Source organism: Ursus americanus, chromosome 3 (genome assembly GCF_024610735.1).
Source record: "Ursus americanus isolate L20-20 chromosome 3, mUrsAme1.1.p, whole genome shotgun sequence".
Lineage (NCBI taxonomy): Eukaryota > Metazoa > Chordata > Mammalia > Carnivora > Ursidae > Ursus > Ursus americanus.
The window spans coordinates 36,063,850-36,079,981 of NC_142129.1; the positions used below are offsets into that span (position 1 = coordinate 36,063,850).

At 44.0% G+C, this 16,132-nt stretch overlaps 1 protein-coding gene across 3 annotated transcripts; it reads right to left on the minus strand.

The window, feature by feature from the left end:
* Positions 1 to 2,071: 2,071 nt before the first annotated feature.
* LSMEM1 (leucine rich single-pass membrane protein 1) lies at positions 2,072 to 12,889 on the minus strand. 3 transcript variants are annotated; one of them, XM_045792818.2, is made up of 5 exons: positions 12,548 to 12,889; positions 12,265 to 12,281; positions 8,344 to 8,472; positions 6,322 to 6,450; positions 2,072 to 2,619 (listed from the first exon to the last, which is right to left on the minus strand). In XM_045792818.2, the coding sequence occupies exons 3-5, from the start codon at positions 8,465 to 8,467 to the stop codon at positions 2,489 to 2,491; spliced, it is 384 nt and encodes a 127-aa protein (XP_045648774.1). In that variant the 5' UTR covers positions 8,468 to 8,472; positions 12,265 to 12,281; positions 12,548 to 12,889; the 3' UTR covers positions 2,072 to 2,488. The 3 variants fall into 3 exon arrangements, with proteins under 3 accessions (XP_045648774.1, XP_045648773.1, XP_045648776.1); XM_045792817.2 differs by having other exon boundaries at positions 12,265 to 12,284; positions 12,548 to 12,886; XM_045792820.2 differs by lacking the exon at positions 12,265 to 12,281.
* Positions 12,890 to 16,132: the final 3,243 nt, after the last annotated feature.

Below are 16,132 nucleotides of genomic sequence, written 5' to 3' on the forward strand. Positions count from 1 at the left end.
CTAAATTACAGCTCAGCCGCCATGCCTGGAAGCTGGGCCTCCTGGTCCCAGGTTGCTGCTCGCCGCAATGGCCTCCAGGTGTTGACAGCAGAGTGTGTTGGGAAGGGCGGGGCTGGGCTCACCTGCAGGCGGTTGCCAGGGCAGAACTCTTTGAGGGGCTAGAGGAAGGTGAAACACAAAGTGCGTGGCCTGGGACCTGGCGACAGGTGTGTGTAATCCTTCCATCACAATGGAGCCATTGCCAGAGAAAAACCTCTCTCAGACCCCTTGTGAACACAGACAGAGTCCAAAGGATGATGCGAGGGTCTTTTCCTATCAGGAAATGTCTCAGGTCAGATGTCTCTTCTGTTTCTTTTTCTCCTCCTTTGCTCGCTCCCTCCATCCACTGAAGCTTATAGTCAAGCTCTTAGTGCAGGACAGACAGATTCCTGACTCCATCTCAGGCAGGCAAATGTGCATCCTGATGTTCTTCAGACTAGATTATTTGATAAACAATAAAACCCTCCCGCATTTATCGATCACCTTTGAGAGCATAGTACATTTTCTGCTACAAAGCCTCTCACCCTATCGTCCTTGGCCAGATAAGACCAGGACACTATGGTCTTAAACACTGCAGCAGAAAAATATTTTGGCTTTAAGTCCCAAAGATTTAATGCAGAAGTTTAAATGTAGTGGGTTATTTCCACTATGCCATACTGACTACTTTTAACAATAATTACAATAACAACTAGTACTTTGTTTCTGATAGCTTTCAGTGCTTTATCGTCTCTTTTAAGCCTCCCAACAACACTAAGAAACAGATTTTATAGTTTTGCTGAAGTTAATTTTCCAAAACTCACAGTAAATAGTGGCAGCAGGATCCAAACCTGGAAGGTGGGTTCCTCCGCCCAGGTCTCAACTGCCATATTCAACTGCTGTGTAGGCAAAGGATACAAAGTTTTGGTGACGCAAGATGAATCTGTTCTCAAGACCTTATATCCAGCATGGTGATGACAGTTAACAATACTGTACCATCTACCTGAAACTTGTTAAGAGGACAGATCTGAAATAGTCTCACCCCCAAACCCCCCCAAACACAAATGGTAACTACAGAGGTGATGCATATGTTAATTAGTTTAATCGTGGTGCTCATTCTACAATATATACGTATATCAAACATCAAGTTGTATACCTTAAATATATGCAATGTTTATATGTCAATGAGAACTCAAGAAAGCTGTTTAAAAAGAAAGAAAAGGGGCGCCTGGGTGGCTCAGTCAGTGGGTGTCCAACTGTTGATTTCGGCTCAGGTCATGATCTCAGGGTCCTGGGATTGAGCCCTTGTGTCTCTCTTCCTCCCGATAAATTCTTTTGCCACAAGATTAAGAATTTTCCAGTAAACACAAATTCTAGATTATTAAAATATCCTATATGATATCTATCAATTTTAAGAAAGTGAGTATGCAGAACAAATGCTTTTGAGTGCAAAAATAGGTGTTTATTTCATCAACTAGTGTTGTAAAATGTAAACGTGTGTGTGTGTTTAATAGTTAATGACTGGTTTTTGATCAGCCCAAAATGACAGAATCTCAATGCATTCTTCAATAAACTTGCACAATATATTTGTATTAAATAGAAGATTTTCTAAGACTCATATGCTTTTTAAGCTCATTTGTATCACACCATATCTTATATCATGAACTGTGTACCTTTTGGGCTAAAACGGGGCAGGTTCCAATATTCGAAATATGCAATTTCCTACTGTAGTTTAGTAAAGACCACAAACCTAGCAGATTTCTTCAAAATTAATCAGCAGAACACTGACGGATTTCTTTTCATGAGAAAGGAAGCCAACAAAGCTTATATAATTTATATATAACCATTATTTCCTTTGCTCCCCAATTGAATGTAAACTCTTCTAAAGGAGACACTTTGCACAAAGTAAGAGCTCAATGAACATTAGTTGAATCAATTAGCCTTGCTCTTTTGACCCCCACCCTACCATACACGTATCAATCTGACTCACAAATACGAGGGCACCTGGCTCTGAAGTTCGCCCACCCCCGTGTCCCTGGGGAAATAAGAGTCCAAGTTTAATCACTTGAGCAGGATTTCTTTTATTGAAAAGAGTTATCACCTGGTTCCCTTGAAAACAATTCACTGAATTCGTTAGGCTGTCACAGGAATTCATAAAGGTGCATGAGGTGCCGTGAACCTCAAGGGCACAGTGAACTTATTCTGGTGACACAGCTCCTTTTGTAAGAGAAGGTGTAGGTGCGGAGTCGAGTTCTCTTGCTCACTGTTGGTTCTCCTTCATGCCAGCCGCCCCTAACCCCAATGAAGCAGAAGGACCCTACCATAAAATGAGCCCTTTTCTGGCTGCTACCCCCATAGCCCTTTGCCTTGAGCTGCTCCTGTCCCTGCAGCAGGAAGTCGGCCCCAGGCCTGGGCTCCCGAACCAGAGACTCTGTTCCTGCAGAAATGCGCATGCCCGGACAGTGCTCTTTCTTTAGTTTTGTTTGGCGTCCAGTTGATTGAGTCGCTTTACAATCATGCTGTTGATTTTCTTAAGATCGTCTATGTCCTTTCCCTCAGCTGTTAGTCTTCTTGACACGTCGTCCATCTTGTTTCCAGTTTGAACTTCAAAACAGAAAACAGACTGTGTTATATTGGCTTCCAGGCTGTTCCATCGGGACTCATTAGTGCCTTGTGTTGGTGCTTAGCTAAGTGCTGAAAGGGCCTCTTGGCAAGTCCCCTGCTCTAATATTCCAGGCAGCCCAGAAGCCCGGTAGAGAAGTTGCTGAAGACTGAAGTTATCTACCAAGCGGATTATTTCTACATTTATTGAAGCAGCCCAGACTACCTTGGGAAGCTCCCCACAGAGTTTGGCTGAGAAACCTCACCATGAGCAACAAGGGACTGAGCACGTCAGAGATGTGATTGTCACATTGTCTTTTTCTGAGACCTCTTCTCAAAAGGTTTTTGGTTCCTCATCGGGGAATGAGGTTTTCTGGGTTTCAACCTCTTTGGACATACCTCTGCTGGTTGTGGATACCAGCTCATAAATTCCCCTCAGACCACCCTAAGAACAGAGACAATATTTTCAAAATAGAACTCCTGGCAATAAAGGCAGCTATGGAATGGAACACCCTGAGGGCTGCTGATCAGAGTCAAAATTTCCAGGAAATGCAGCACAAAATCCACATTTAATATTTCAGCTTCTTGATTTCCATTTTAGGCAAGTTTTTTCCAAGGTATCTTTCAGGAACTAATGATGTTGGTAACATGCCATGAGGCTTAGTGGATAAACTAATGCAGGAAGGAAAACTAGACATTAGCGCTTCCCTTTCCAGGCTTGGGGCAAATTGTTGCTCAAAAGCTGCTTTTTCCCCATGTTCGAAAAATCATGCTGGATGTATTATGGCCCAAGACATGAAGGAAAGAACTTAATTGAGATTTGCTGCAGAGCAAGGCAGAAATACCACTTGCTTCTGGGGAAAAATGTGAAACTGAAATAAATTCCTAACACATGAGATCCTTTCCCCTCTTGGGAACCTCCTAGAACATTAGTCAGAGAAGGAAGCAGCAGCCATGTTGGCTTAAGTGTATTCCACGAGACACTGATTCCAAATTAAATTCCAAAAAAGACAGAGTTGCAAGTGTAAAAAAATTACAGAAAAATTATATACTGACTTGCCTCTTGAAAACTCACAGGAAGTAAAAAAACACTTTGAGCATTATCTAACTTAGCAATTCTCAGATGCATTTAGCCATAGAATCCTTTTTTTCTTCAGGCAACACTTAATAACATCCCATGCACCCAGTATGCTTTGGAATACACTGCTTGGCCACTAGAAACTGCTACCAGACACATCCATAGTAATCTACCCTTGCTGTCTAGTATTCCCTTTTAGGACAGAGATTATGACAAAAACATAAGGCCCTATGGGGTTTTTTAAATTATTATTTTTCTAAGATTTTCATTTTTTTATTTTTATTTATTTCTAAGGTATTTATTATCTCTCTAAGAGAGAGACAGAGATAGCAACAGATAAGGAGAGAGACCACAAGCAGGGAGGAGAGGAAGAAGCAGACACCCTGCTGAGCGGGAAGCCCAAAGCCGGGCTCGATCCCAGGACCCTGAGATCATGCCCTGAGCCGAAGGCTGGCTAACTGACTGAGCCCCCCAGACATCCCAAGACCCCATGGATTAATAAGAAAGTGATCAGCATAAAAGGAGTCTTCTCTCTCTTATGTAAAAAGACCAGAGTTATAGAGAATACAGGTTCTTTCACTTCAGTGAACAGCTACAAATTTGCACTAAATCCTACTGAGAGCAAAAAGATTTCCTTGTTAAAGATGAGCACAGGCCAAGTTCATTTCCAGATGCCTGTGCCATCTCTGGTCTTAGGTTAAGTTTTGTCTGAAAACCACAGGAAGTCCTTACTTTATTACTTCAACGTAGGCAATGGAGGGCAGGGGAGGTCTGGGGCCAGACAGATGAGGGTTTGAACCCAGTTCTGCCTCTGATTAGCGGGGTAAACATGGAGAGGTAAACTCTGGGCCTTAGTCTTGCATCGATGAAATAGAAATATTAAATACTATCTTAAGAGGTAAAGATTTAAGATAATTTATGTGTCTGGCACAGAGCAACTGCCCAATAAAAAAGATACTCTTAATTCATGCCTTCTTTCCGTTTCTTAATAGGACTTTACCCTCAATATAAAACACCAGCAGCAAATAAGACCTAAGCCATATTTATAATGACTGCGATGAAGCGGCTGCTCTTGGAGGTCGGGCAGCAGGGTCTTGGGCACTTACTGGCTGTGGACCTCAGGCACGGTAATTAATCCGAGCCTCGGCGTCAGCATTGGGAAAACCAGAGCAGTAGGAGATCCTATACCACAGAGTTGTTATGAGGTTGTGGGCAAACAGGCATCAAGTCCTTCCCACAGTGCCTGCGACAGTGAGCGCCCAACAGACGGCATTTGTTATCATTACACTTAATCTTCCTACCTATCATCCCACAGAAGAGAGGAGTTCTTTTGGGTGGCTCTCCTGTCTGTGGGCATACCCAAAATTTCCTAGGAGTTTAACTCAGTCATTGTCCCAGATGCGTGTGGCAGAAGGGTATGGGGAGTATTCACTGTGGTTGGTGTAACATTTCAGAAGAGTAATCCATGGGCTCTTTCCGACCCTGAAGGTTCAGGAACAACCCATATCCCAGTGACGATCAGATACAAGGTCACCATTATTAGAGTTGTCGTTGCAGCTTCTAAGAGATAGAAGGCAATGGGCTGGGCGCTGGGCGAGAGAGAAGCAATCAAACATCCTGCCTCCCCACCCGCCCGCCCCCAGGCTGTATAAGGAACTTTTGCCTGGAAGGAGGGAGTTTGGGGAAGAAAAGGGGTCGGAAGCTCTAAAAGAGTTATGCCCTCTGCCCACCTGTCTCCCCCCATCATCACCACCTGAATGAATTTAAAGGCATTCCAATGACACGGGCTCCACTTCTTATCGAAGGTTTTTGAAGGCTACATGGCCTGCAAAGTAGGAGAGGGCAGGAGAAACGATAGTGTGGTGGATCCCAGGTAAAAGGTGTCAGTGATGGCTCCCCCCTCTTGGGCTCCTTCCACTCTTCTCTCCAGGCTGGGAGGGTGAACTAATCCCGATGATGGCCCGCAGGGATTAGCTGAGAGAGAAAACTGGTGGGCTGGGGGGGGGGGGGCAGCACCCCTGCCCCTTCCCAGGCACTGAGGCCTGGGGGGTGTCTTGACCGAGGCTTTGTGGGGCAGCCCAGGTCACCAGGGGAGAGGTCAGGCCCAGGCCAAGAGCAGGCAGAGCAGCTCACGTAGCCCGCGGAAGTGTCAAACAGGAAAGCAGCGGCTTTATCACCTTCCTAACACTGCCACCAGAAGCCCTCAGTGCTTCCAGCTGATTCTTGGGATGTGAGAAAACCCGGAAAGGAGTTTGAAGCCTGAACGTGACTCTCTGGTACAGACCTGAATTAACGGAGCGGTTATGCACCACATCAAGAAAACCTAGGATCAACAAGCATAAGCCGCTTACCATTGGACAGCTAGGGCTTCCAAGTAAGAGGATAAAGTCACAGTATGAGTTTGTGAAGTGTCGGCAGTGTGGGCTGGTGTCTCTGACACACACACGCACACACACACACACACACCCGCCAAGAGCTGCAGGGCTCAGGCAGGGCATGGGCCTTCCGTCTGTCTTTCAGCGTAGCTGTGAGTGCCAAAAAAGCACGGACTCCTCGCCGGAACAAAGTTAAACAACCAGCCACAAAACAAGAGATTTCAGTAATGAGAACATGTTGGTGGTACTTACCTATTAGAAAGATCACGAAGGAAACCAGTGCCAGGCTGACGATCAGTATAATTATCAGCCCCATAAAAAATAGACTATGACTTCCGTTTCCTGAGTTAGTGCCAACGTCTGGGATTTTCTCCTGGAGGGCTGATACGAAACAAACAAAAACAATGATGATGAAAAGTCCTCAGCCGACAGCTTGTCCGCAGACTAACAGTCCCCCACAATTAGAGGTGTGAGTAAGGGATAGGCCCATTTCCCCTGTGATCCGCCCTGGAGAGTGACTTATGTTTTAGGAATGTCTTTGGGCTGATGCTCTGTGAATTTTTTACCTTTTCAACATTGGTATTCAAAAAACAAGCAGTGTCCTTGGAAAGGTCTTCGAAGACGGTGTTACCACTGAAAGAGCAGGACCTGGGCTTTTCTTTGGGTGGGTGGGGGAGGCTGCTTATGTTAAGGGTTCAGAGGGATGGAGGCTCTATCACCCTTTCCCCCAACGTGACCCCAGAGTAAAACACAGCTGGCTGGGACACCTCTTCTGAGTAGAAGGCTGAATACTCTGGGATGTCTCCCAGGAAACTCCTTGTACCATAGGAGTGATCAGTTAAGCCCACATCCATTTAAACAGAAAAATAGCGCCGATGTAGTTTGGTTTCTTAGAAGCAGTCTTTGGAATGGACCTGCCCTGGAAACAAGGTTATTTTAAATGTGCTGCAGTTGAATTGGGACTGCAACCTTGCTCAGCCAGAGCATGAAGGGTCTGCACGTGGCCATGGTTTTGCAAGGCTTGTGTGCCTGGTGACACCCACACTAAATTCAGTAAGAAATAGAGAAACTTGGGGTGCCTGGGTGGCGCAGTCGTTAAGCATCTGCCTTCGGCTCAGGGCGTGATCCCAGCATTCTGGGATCGAGTCCCACATCAGGCTTCTCCGCTGGGAGCCTGCTTCTTCCTCTCCCACTCCCCCTGCTTGTGTTCCCTCTCTTCCCTCTCTAGCTGGCTGTCTGTCTCTGTCAAATAAAATCTTTAAAAAAATAATAGGGAAACTTGGGGTAACGGAGACTAATGACTTCCTTTCTGTATTCTCTCTTACTTGGCATCAGTCCACACACTGTGCTGCTTGACTGTAGCTGGGTGGGTGGCTTGTGTCCTGGGCTACATCGCCCTGCAACAACTTTTGCTTCCTAGTCAACTCGATGGCATCAGCTGGCACCCAAACACCTGTTTCTATTGAGACGGACGGCAGTAAGAGCGGGTGCAAACCCGAACGCATTAAAATGAAGGAAAAAGCAAGACCTCAGGAAGGATTTAGAAGGGGAATACTAGATACAAATTTGGGACAGTCTGAGTTTAGAACGGGAATGGAACAAACGGCCAGTGGAAAATGAATGCCTGTGTTTGAAGGGCAGAGTTCAAGCTGGAAAAATGGGGCTCAGAATGATCGGATCAAGCTCGTTTACAATATTTAGGGAACAAAGTACACATTTAGTATTTAGCAGATTTTTGTTTTGCTTTTCCCCCTCCTTTTTTAACCCTTTAATTGGGGCCATTTGTAAGTAGAAAATGAAGTTGACTTCTTTGCCTGACAGAATTCTAATGACTTTTTAGAAGCTGGAAGAATGTGTGGAGCATTTTCCAGGAATCCACTACGAAGTCAGAGCTCTCTAGGAAAGTGGGCCCCACCAGTGACCTGGCTGGGGTCCCCGAGGTACACAGCCGCCAAGAGGGAGGAGCAAGCCTCTGGGAAGACCAGCCCTGCAGCCTCCACCCCTTTCCAGGGAGAGGCACTCCCCAGGAACATCTCAGAACTCCTGAAGACAGATTCCAAATCTTGCTTAGGAGCCAAGAAAGTCCCTAAGCCTGTCAAGTATTAAGAGAACAGAAACAAAAACTGCCTAATAATAAATAGCACTTCCAGGGCTGAGCTGTCCCCAGTGCCCACCCTGTCCCCCCGACCACACCCCCAGGTCCAGATTAGCACTTGCTATTTGTAGGTGGCCTGGAAGCCGGGAAGGGCCACAAGCCCGGGAGGGCGTACATACGGAACAGGTGCTGTGATCCGGCAGGACAGAGGTTTAGCTTGTTTAAGTCATTTATGGAGTCCACAATATAAAGTTTTCTGTCTTCAGGCATGCCTCGAGAGCCGGTGTCCTGGGAATGGTTCATCCTTCCTGGAAGAAAACAGTGAGCTGAAGCAGAAGGCTGGGCCTGGGAGCCCCACGGGCCACAGGCACATAAAGACCCCCCACATACGTTGCTTCCAGCCGCAGGTCTAGAAGAGCTGTGCTTGTCCAGAAGGAAATACTGCCTTGTGGGGACAACGTGGTACCTGTTCTTTTGCTTGGCGTGCCAGGAAGCTCAGACTCAAGGCTGTGGCCGAATGTGAGCCCTTTGTACCTTGTTTGTCTGAATATCCTCCCTCCTCTTCCTCTGATTTCTCAGTCCTCACTATTTTCCCTGGGCCTGCTTTTTATTTTGTAATTTATTTTAAAATATTTTTTCTTTTATTACATTGTTTATATTCTGGTGAGATGCCTCAAATACTTTGCCCAAGAAAAGTCTGTATAAACATATAGAAAGATAAAACTAAGCTAGTCAACCTGTGGCCCAAAGATTCTGACGGGGGAAGAGAATATTACTGTGACCCATCCTAATTGCGGGAGGCTTTAAAACAAAACTGCAATTTTCTTTTAAAGATTTTATTTATTTTTTGAGAGTAGGGGTTGGGGCAGAGGCAGAAGGAGAGAGTGACTCTCCAGCAGACGCCACACTGAGCACGGAGCGGGACGCAAGGCTTGATCCCACAACCCTGAGATCATGACCTGAGCTGAAACCAAGAGTCAGACACTCAACCAGCTGCACAAAATTGCAATTTTTATATTCTCCCTCAATATGGCATATGAGTCTCTACCTTAAATGTATCTTTTAGCCATCAGATGCTGGCTGGGAGTCCTCAAGAAAAAAATCTTCACAAGCTTAGGAGCCACAGACAGCAACCATACGGCGAGTTAAAGGCTAGACTCTGGGACATCTGAGGTCTCTTCCCCCTGAGTTTCCTTAGATCGAGGTCTCTTATATAATACAGAAGTTTAAAAGTGAGGCTTACATTTAAGGTAATATTTTCTAACGACGGCGCAACTTCAAGCAGCCCTGAAAAGCCTGAATGGATTAAAAAGGTCTATTTTAAGATGTCTGTCCAGCACAACAGAGAACTTGCGGCCTTTTAATTACATGAAATAAAGGGCTCTAGGAAGACAAATTCAAATTACTATCAAAGCCGTCTCTTTCACAGTTCCCTCTTTTCATAAAATGAGTCTAACAGTGATACAGGGCGTTTTGATCTGAAAGGGATTGTAGACACGCTCTAGTCTGGTCCCCATCCTTCCTCCACGTCAGGAAATCCAAGCTGAGCTGGTGAATGGCCGAGATCATACGTTTAGTGAGCTGCAGAGCTGGGAGCAGGCCTCTTGCTTCAGAGTTCACTGCGTCGTCCCTTTCTTCCCCACATCCCTGCCTGACCCTCTTTCAAGCCTCAGCTCAAACCTCACCTCCTCTAAGAATCAACCTGCCTTTCCTTCGCGCTCTTGCTGGATGCGGTACCTTCTTCCACCAGAACGCGTACGCTGTTTTACAGCGTGTGTTGCTCACATCTTTGACTTTCCCAACTGACTGAAAACTCCTGAGGGTTGGCACCAATCCTCTTCTCCAAATGCCCGGTGTCACATGGGTAAGCCAGTGATTTAGGTAAGTGCGAGCAACTCAAATGTTTTATTCAAGAGTTGAAGCTCACTATTTTCAAAAGAATTTGAGGCAGTTAATAAGAAATACACTAATAGAAATGCAACTGAGTGTAAAAATCCTCATGAGAGATCTACCCGGCCTGTGGAAAGCCAATAAACTTTGTGCCTGCTCAGAAGAAGTGACACACTACTTCCTGTAAACATTTTAGAATTTTCCTTTCATAGCAGTTACAGAATGAAGAAAAATAGGAGAAACCAAATTCAGAAGAAAAAAAAAAGATGTGAATATCTGTAGATCTGAAAAAAGAATCAGTCATTTACTAAATGGATTAAACTGCGTTCTAAAATATTAAAAACCAGGAATTTCCCAGCAATACCTGAGAACTATCAGTACTTGTGAAAAAAATATGCTCCTGAAGCCCTAAGAAAAACAGTGAGTTCCAAATGGACTGGGCGCCTGGGAGCCTCAGTCAGTGGAGTGGCTTCCTCTTGATTTCGGCTCCTGATCCGAGGGCTGTGGGATCGAGCCCCACATCCTGCTCCACGCTCAGCAGACAGTCTGCTTGGGATTCTCTCCCTCTCCCTCTGCCCCTCCCACCACATGTGCTCTCTCTCTCCTTCTAAAATTAATAAATAAATCTTTTTAAAAATGTCATGGACTAATATTAAACTTTTCCTCAATCAAAGTTAAAAACTAAACAAGGTGTTTCAGTTACTGAAATTTTAATTAACAAAAACACATAATTCTCTGGGTATTTTAAATTAACTACTACTGAAGCAACTTAGATATTGATATTACTGAATTCCAAATATACTTCATGAAGCATTCCTAAGGGAATGACACAAAGTGATCGTTTTTAAAAAGCAGCAGCAGCATATAAAATAAAGGAGGTTTAGAGATCAATCAAATCTTATCCTCTCATGGATAAAACCGTAATGACTGAGGAATGGTCACAGATTTTAAAATGTTTTGCATTTTCTCATCTCTTACACTTTACTATCCCAAATACTAATATTTGATAAGGAATAAAGGTTCTATGTGTCACATCAGAAAATCATTCCAGCCATGGCTTCTATTTTAGGCTTGGGGACTGACGCGTGGTTCATTTTTGGATCTCTGACTTAATGTCCTTGAGCCTTAGCTTCCCCTTTAGGAATGGAATTCCTATTGCTCAGATCTCATACTGAAGCTTAACTGACTTTTACCAAGTGGAGGACCAACTAGAAAATCATAGCCACCAAAGCTAACCTAAGAGCAGTGCCGCTAATTAAATCTCCAAATTATTAGCCTTGCTACTGACTGCAGGGGTGACTGAGTGCAACAGCAAATGCAAAAGCACCAAGGCAGCAACTCAGAGTAAGCTATGAAGTGCCCTGAAAGTAAATTTCTTCTTCAGGGTTAAGTCACAGTATAAATAGATGCCATTTTCATGTATTTTTAAATTAACTACAACATGCAAATGGAAAATAAAGGACTAGCAAAGAAAACAGAGTTGGGTGTCTGTGGTTCATGGCCACCAAGGGCTTACCAATGACTCTGTGAGTAAATGGATACAGCATCACATGGCCCTAAAACCAGGACCCATGGCTGTTGGCATCCAGTTATTGCTATCTTTGGCACCTCCATAGAAGGGCAACAATCAGCAGGGCTGGTTACTAAATTCTGCATCACACCAGCTTGGCCCTCCCCCTCCCCCTGGTGTGCAAATGTGCTCATGAAGATTGACCAAAGCAGTATCCTTCTAACGGAGCCCTTTCTGATACCTTGCACTGAAACACGTAAGTAATTTCATTTTCCTCCGGCTTAGATCAACACTCACAGCTGATTCTTTTTATCATTTAAGAACTCTTTCGCGCCCTACAAATATTCTGACAAAATAGTTGTCTATGAAAAATTGCTTTGCTCTTTATTTTTTCCCCATAGGTGCTCAGTATCAAAGCTCAGAAATCACACACCAGTATTGCTTGCCACAAGATCAGAATTGTTAGAATAGGGTTTAATTCAAAGCTAATAGGAAGCTTTATTGAGTGAGTCATGGTAATTTCTTCTTTAATTCCATTTCAGGGTCAGTGCCTCTTCACATTCAGGAATTAATTTTTTAAATCAGGTCTAAATCATTTCTATCAAAAGTTAAAAGCACAGAGCACATGCAACAAAAAACATCCCCAGCCTCAAGAATCATAATTCAGGGTCGGCAGAGTAATAGCATGCAAATTACTTACAAAAATGTGAGCTTTGACTGCTAGGTTGCCAGGAAAAAAAAGAAAGGAAAAAAAAACTATTCAGAAGCAACTGCAATAAAACTCTACAGTCTGTGGTTCTTTCTTTGCCTTCCCTCAGGGCACAGGTGCTCCTATGAGGCCCAGAAACCCCAGCATGATGTCGGTCTATATTTAGTGTTAATTTAGCCAAGCAACGTAAAATCCCAAATACTTTTTCAAAATGTCTGAGCTTTTTTGTGAATATATTACTGAAACTATGCTTAAAAAGAAAAAGCCACCGTGCCTTGATTCAACTGGTAACTGATGAGGTTCTTACTGGACCGAAGTTCATGTCCTTCTTTGGCTGATGTGACTGTGTAAGTGGACACATTTGCAGCGCTTCGGCCACGGTGTCCCGTATATAAACATCCAGTAGCGGCCGGAGCTGCCCTTTGCACACGTAACTTGCACAGGACTCCGGACCAACCAGAGGACGGCGATCAGCAGGGACAGTAAGGCGGTGGTAGTAACTAGGAGGACGGCGCGTTAGGGAGCTCCTTGGGCTTCCAGGAGCTACAACACAGGACTGTGAGAAGGAGATCGTATGGCTCCAGACCCACGGCAGGAGAGGGAAGCACTTGGTCGCATCCACTGCCCTTTCTGCTCGAAGGCTTCCTGTATTCTGGGAGTTTTTAGGCACCCTCCTCTTTCGGGAGTGTCACGCTCTCTTTTGTGTGGTTCGCTCGCACACAAGCCAAGGAGCTTCTGCCCCCTGCTGTACACAACAGCAACTACAGTGAGACCTGCCACCCCGGGAGCCCCATTTGCGGGCGGCAGGGACTGAACTACCCCAGCAGGACGCTGAGGGCTGGTCAACCGACGCGCAGTCCTTTCTCATGCCCCCTCCTTGAAACATTTTGTACGTCAATGAGAAAACGTTTGCTTCCCAGAACTTCTTTTACATTTATATTCAGTATGGACCTGACCCTGCTTTCAGGGGAAAGGAAGGTCATTTTCTTAGGCTCCATGTGCACCAGTGGCCCAATTCGTGGAGGAAGACAATGTAACCAGTGACTGTCTTCTCAGAGGTATATTATACATTAAGAAGCTATGCCAGATTCCTTGAAAAATGAAAATGTTTGCTGTTAATTAGCCTGTTTTTGAAATAACCTCCCAACTACCTGATCTGTCCTAAACCATCAAACCTTTTAAGAAATAATAGAATAGCCTCATTTTGAGCATTTACTGTTTTTCTCTCTCCTATAACCTTACAACCCTGTTAAGTATCAATCCCTAGGGTTGAGAAAGATGGAGCCTAAACAGTTCCTGAAAATCTGAATAAAACCGTATTTTTAAAAAGATTTTGTTTGAGACAGAGGTAGTGAAAGGGAGCACGGGCGGAGAGGGAGAGGGAGAGGGAGAGGCAGGCTCCCCACTGAGCAGCCAGTCCAATCTGGGGCTTGATCCCAGGACCCTGGGACCATGACCTGAGCCAGAGGCAGACGCTTAACCGACTGAGCCACCCAGGAGCCCCTGAATTTTTAAACCAGTGAAGGGGTTCAGAGTTTTTATGGCTTATGACCAATTGTCTCCAATTCTGGAGAACCACGTAAGAGCAAAGCAAGAGGACATACCTCATTTTATCTATTACATACCTGAAAGCCCACATCCAGAAGAGTTCAGAGTCACAAGAAGAAAATAGGTATTCTCACCTAGGGGCATTTTCAAGTATTTCTTGATTTTTATTTCAAATACTGTACTTTACTCTATCTAGATACAACTCCCAAGAAATTCAATAAATGCCATCCAAGACTTGAATCATGGAATGCTGGTTGCTCCAAGATTAATGCTTGAGCCTCAAAATAAAGAACTTAGTAGGCAGGGAACATTTTAAATTCCTTTTAACCAGCAAGATTAACAAAGAATCAAGGAATCAACGGTCTATCATACACTTGAAAGTTTTACTGCTTTCAAGAAAACTCAAGCATTTGTATACATTTATCTCTTCTTCCTCCTAAAACCCCAGTAAAAAGGCAGAATAGGAATAAAAATTACAAAACCACAAGAAAAAAAATTGGAACAAACAATACTGAACAAGATTTCAACAACTGTATTGACTATGGAAGAGACCGTGGTTGTTAGCCTGCCTTCGCAGGCCTTCAGAGGATGATCACGGATGAGACGACCCGCAGAATCTAGGCCGCCTCAGGAGCTGGAGGCAAGTGAAGGATGGAGCTAAACACGGGCAGGTCATCTCATGAGCATTGGAAAACTGTGTTACAGGAATCCCCAGAAAGAAAAATAAATGAATGAAAAATAAGGTCAGAGACTCAATCCAGCAGCTCAAGTTATGTCATGGGTTTGGGCACAAAGAAAATGGGTGCGTGTGTGTGTTCAGTTGGGTTTTTTTGGCTGGGGGGTATGTGCAGTGCAGGGCAGGGTCAAGAACTTACACTTTCCAAATTGCTAGGGGCCACCAAAGCACAGTATCACACAATTTTAGAACACTCAAGAGCCTCTAACAAAAAAAGAAAAAAAAAAGAAATCAGAAATAAAAATGGTGCCTCACACTTTAATCAGAATAGAACACCTTTGAAATTCTTCATTATCTACCTAAAATTGTATATACTAAGCCATACTACCTTTCAGACATGTAGTACTCTCAAAGTAATTGACCTCCCATGCACCCATTCCCGGAGTTACTGAAGGAAATGTTCCATTATTTAATCTAATAACAAAGACACAGTGTCCAGGAAACACAGATTCCAACCCTAAAGAGAGGAAAACAAACCCCAGGATGATGACGTCTCAGAGAACAGCTGTATACATGGGTAAGAGAGAAATTAGCTTCGACTGAAACAAGTATACTGTTGAGCTTTGACCATGTCAAAAATAGATACTAGGACTGTTTTGGAAGAATTAGTGATGTAAACATAAAACCAAGACAAAATGTTGAGAATGGAAATGGAAGCACAGTAAACTAGTTTGAGAATAAATATAGAAATATGGTCACTATAATGCAATAATGCCAATTTAATGAAAAAACACTAGGAGAATGAGGAAAAAAAGGCAGAAATCTTCATCTATCAAATAGGAAGCTGTCAGATGTCTAAACATAGTGAGTTAATAAATAAGCAGTATAAGCCTATTACTTAGAAATCTGAAACCAAGGTGCTAGGAAAAATCACAAGACTGAAATACCCCAAGAAATGGAAAAGGATGGAGCCAGGAGCCAATATTTTTCCTTACAATCCTTGCAGTCCCATTAAGTTATGTATATAGATCACTTTAATAAAAATTCATTATTTAAAAGTACGTATACATACAGGAAATTGAAAATTTGGGGGGGGGGACACTACTTGCAATCTCTTTTCCACGGTTCTTACCTACTTAGGAGTACAAGGAGGTGAGAGCATGGAAACTCAAGTTCTGGGTTCCAAGGTGGTCTTCCTCTGCACAGGATCTGAGGGCCGGGCTGCACACCGGAAGCAGCAAGAGCACCCCCACAGGCCAGCCTGTGTGCAAGGAGGGGCCCATGAGACCTCCCAGAGATGTGGAGAATGCAGAAGAACTCTACTTTGGGAAGTACCTTCACTGATTTTGGTTCTTCTCTACGGTGTACATGCTTCCCGACCCCTCATGCCTCCTACTACTGTCTTCTGTGCTAATACCAAAGAAATCAGTAACTAGAATCCCAATGATAGGCCACATTACTCTACAATAATATTCCCAATGACAATGCTACTTTTTTTCATGTGTCCAAATATACAAAATAAGTTTTGTCTCACTCTCTCCCTACCTAGGTTGGTCATTTTGAACCCTACTTCAGACCCATAAATTTTCTTCTATTATAAAAGAAGCACTCTTTATGTGAAAAGATCTTTATTTG

Coding starts and splice junctions, on each gene's coding strand:
- LSMEM1 (XM_045792820.2), bottom strand. CDS start 8,467: ATGAACCATTCCCAGGACACCGGCTCTCGAGGCATGCCTGAAGACAGA. Junction 6,451..8,343: donor CGGATCACAGCACCTGTTCC/GTATGTACGCCC, acceptor GTTTCGTATCAG/CCCTCCAGGAGAAAATCCCA. Junction 2,620..6,321: donor CTTCGTGATCTTTCTAATAG/GTAAGTACCACC, acceptor TCTGTTTTGAAG/TTCAAACTGGAAACAAGATG.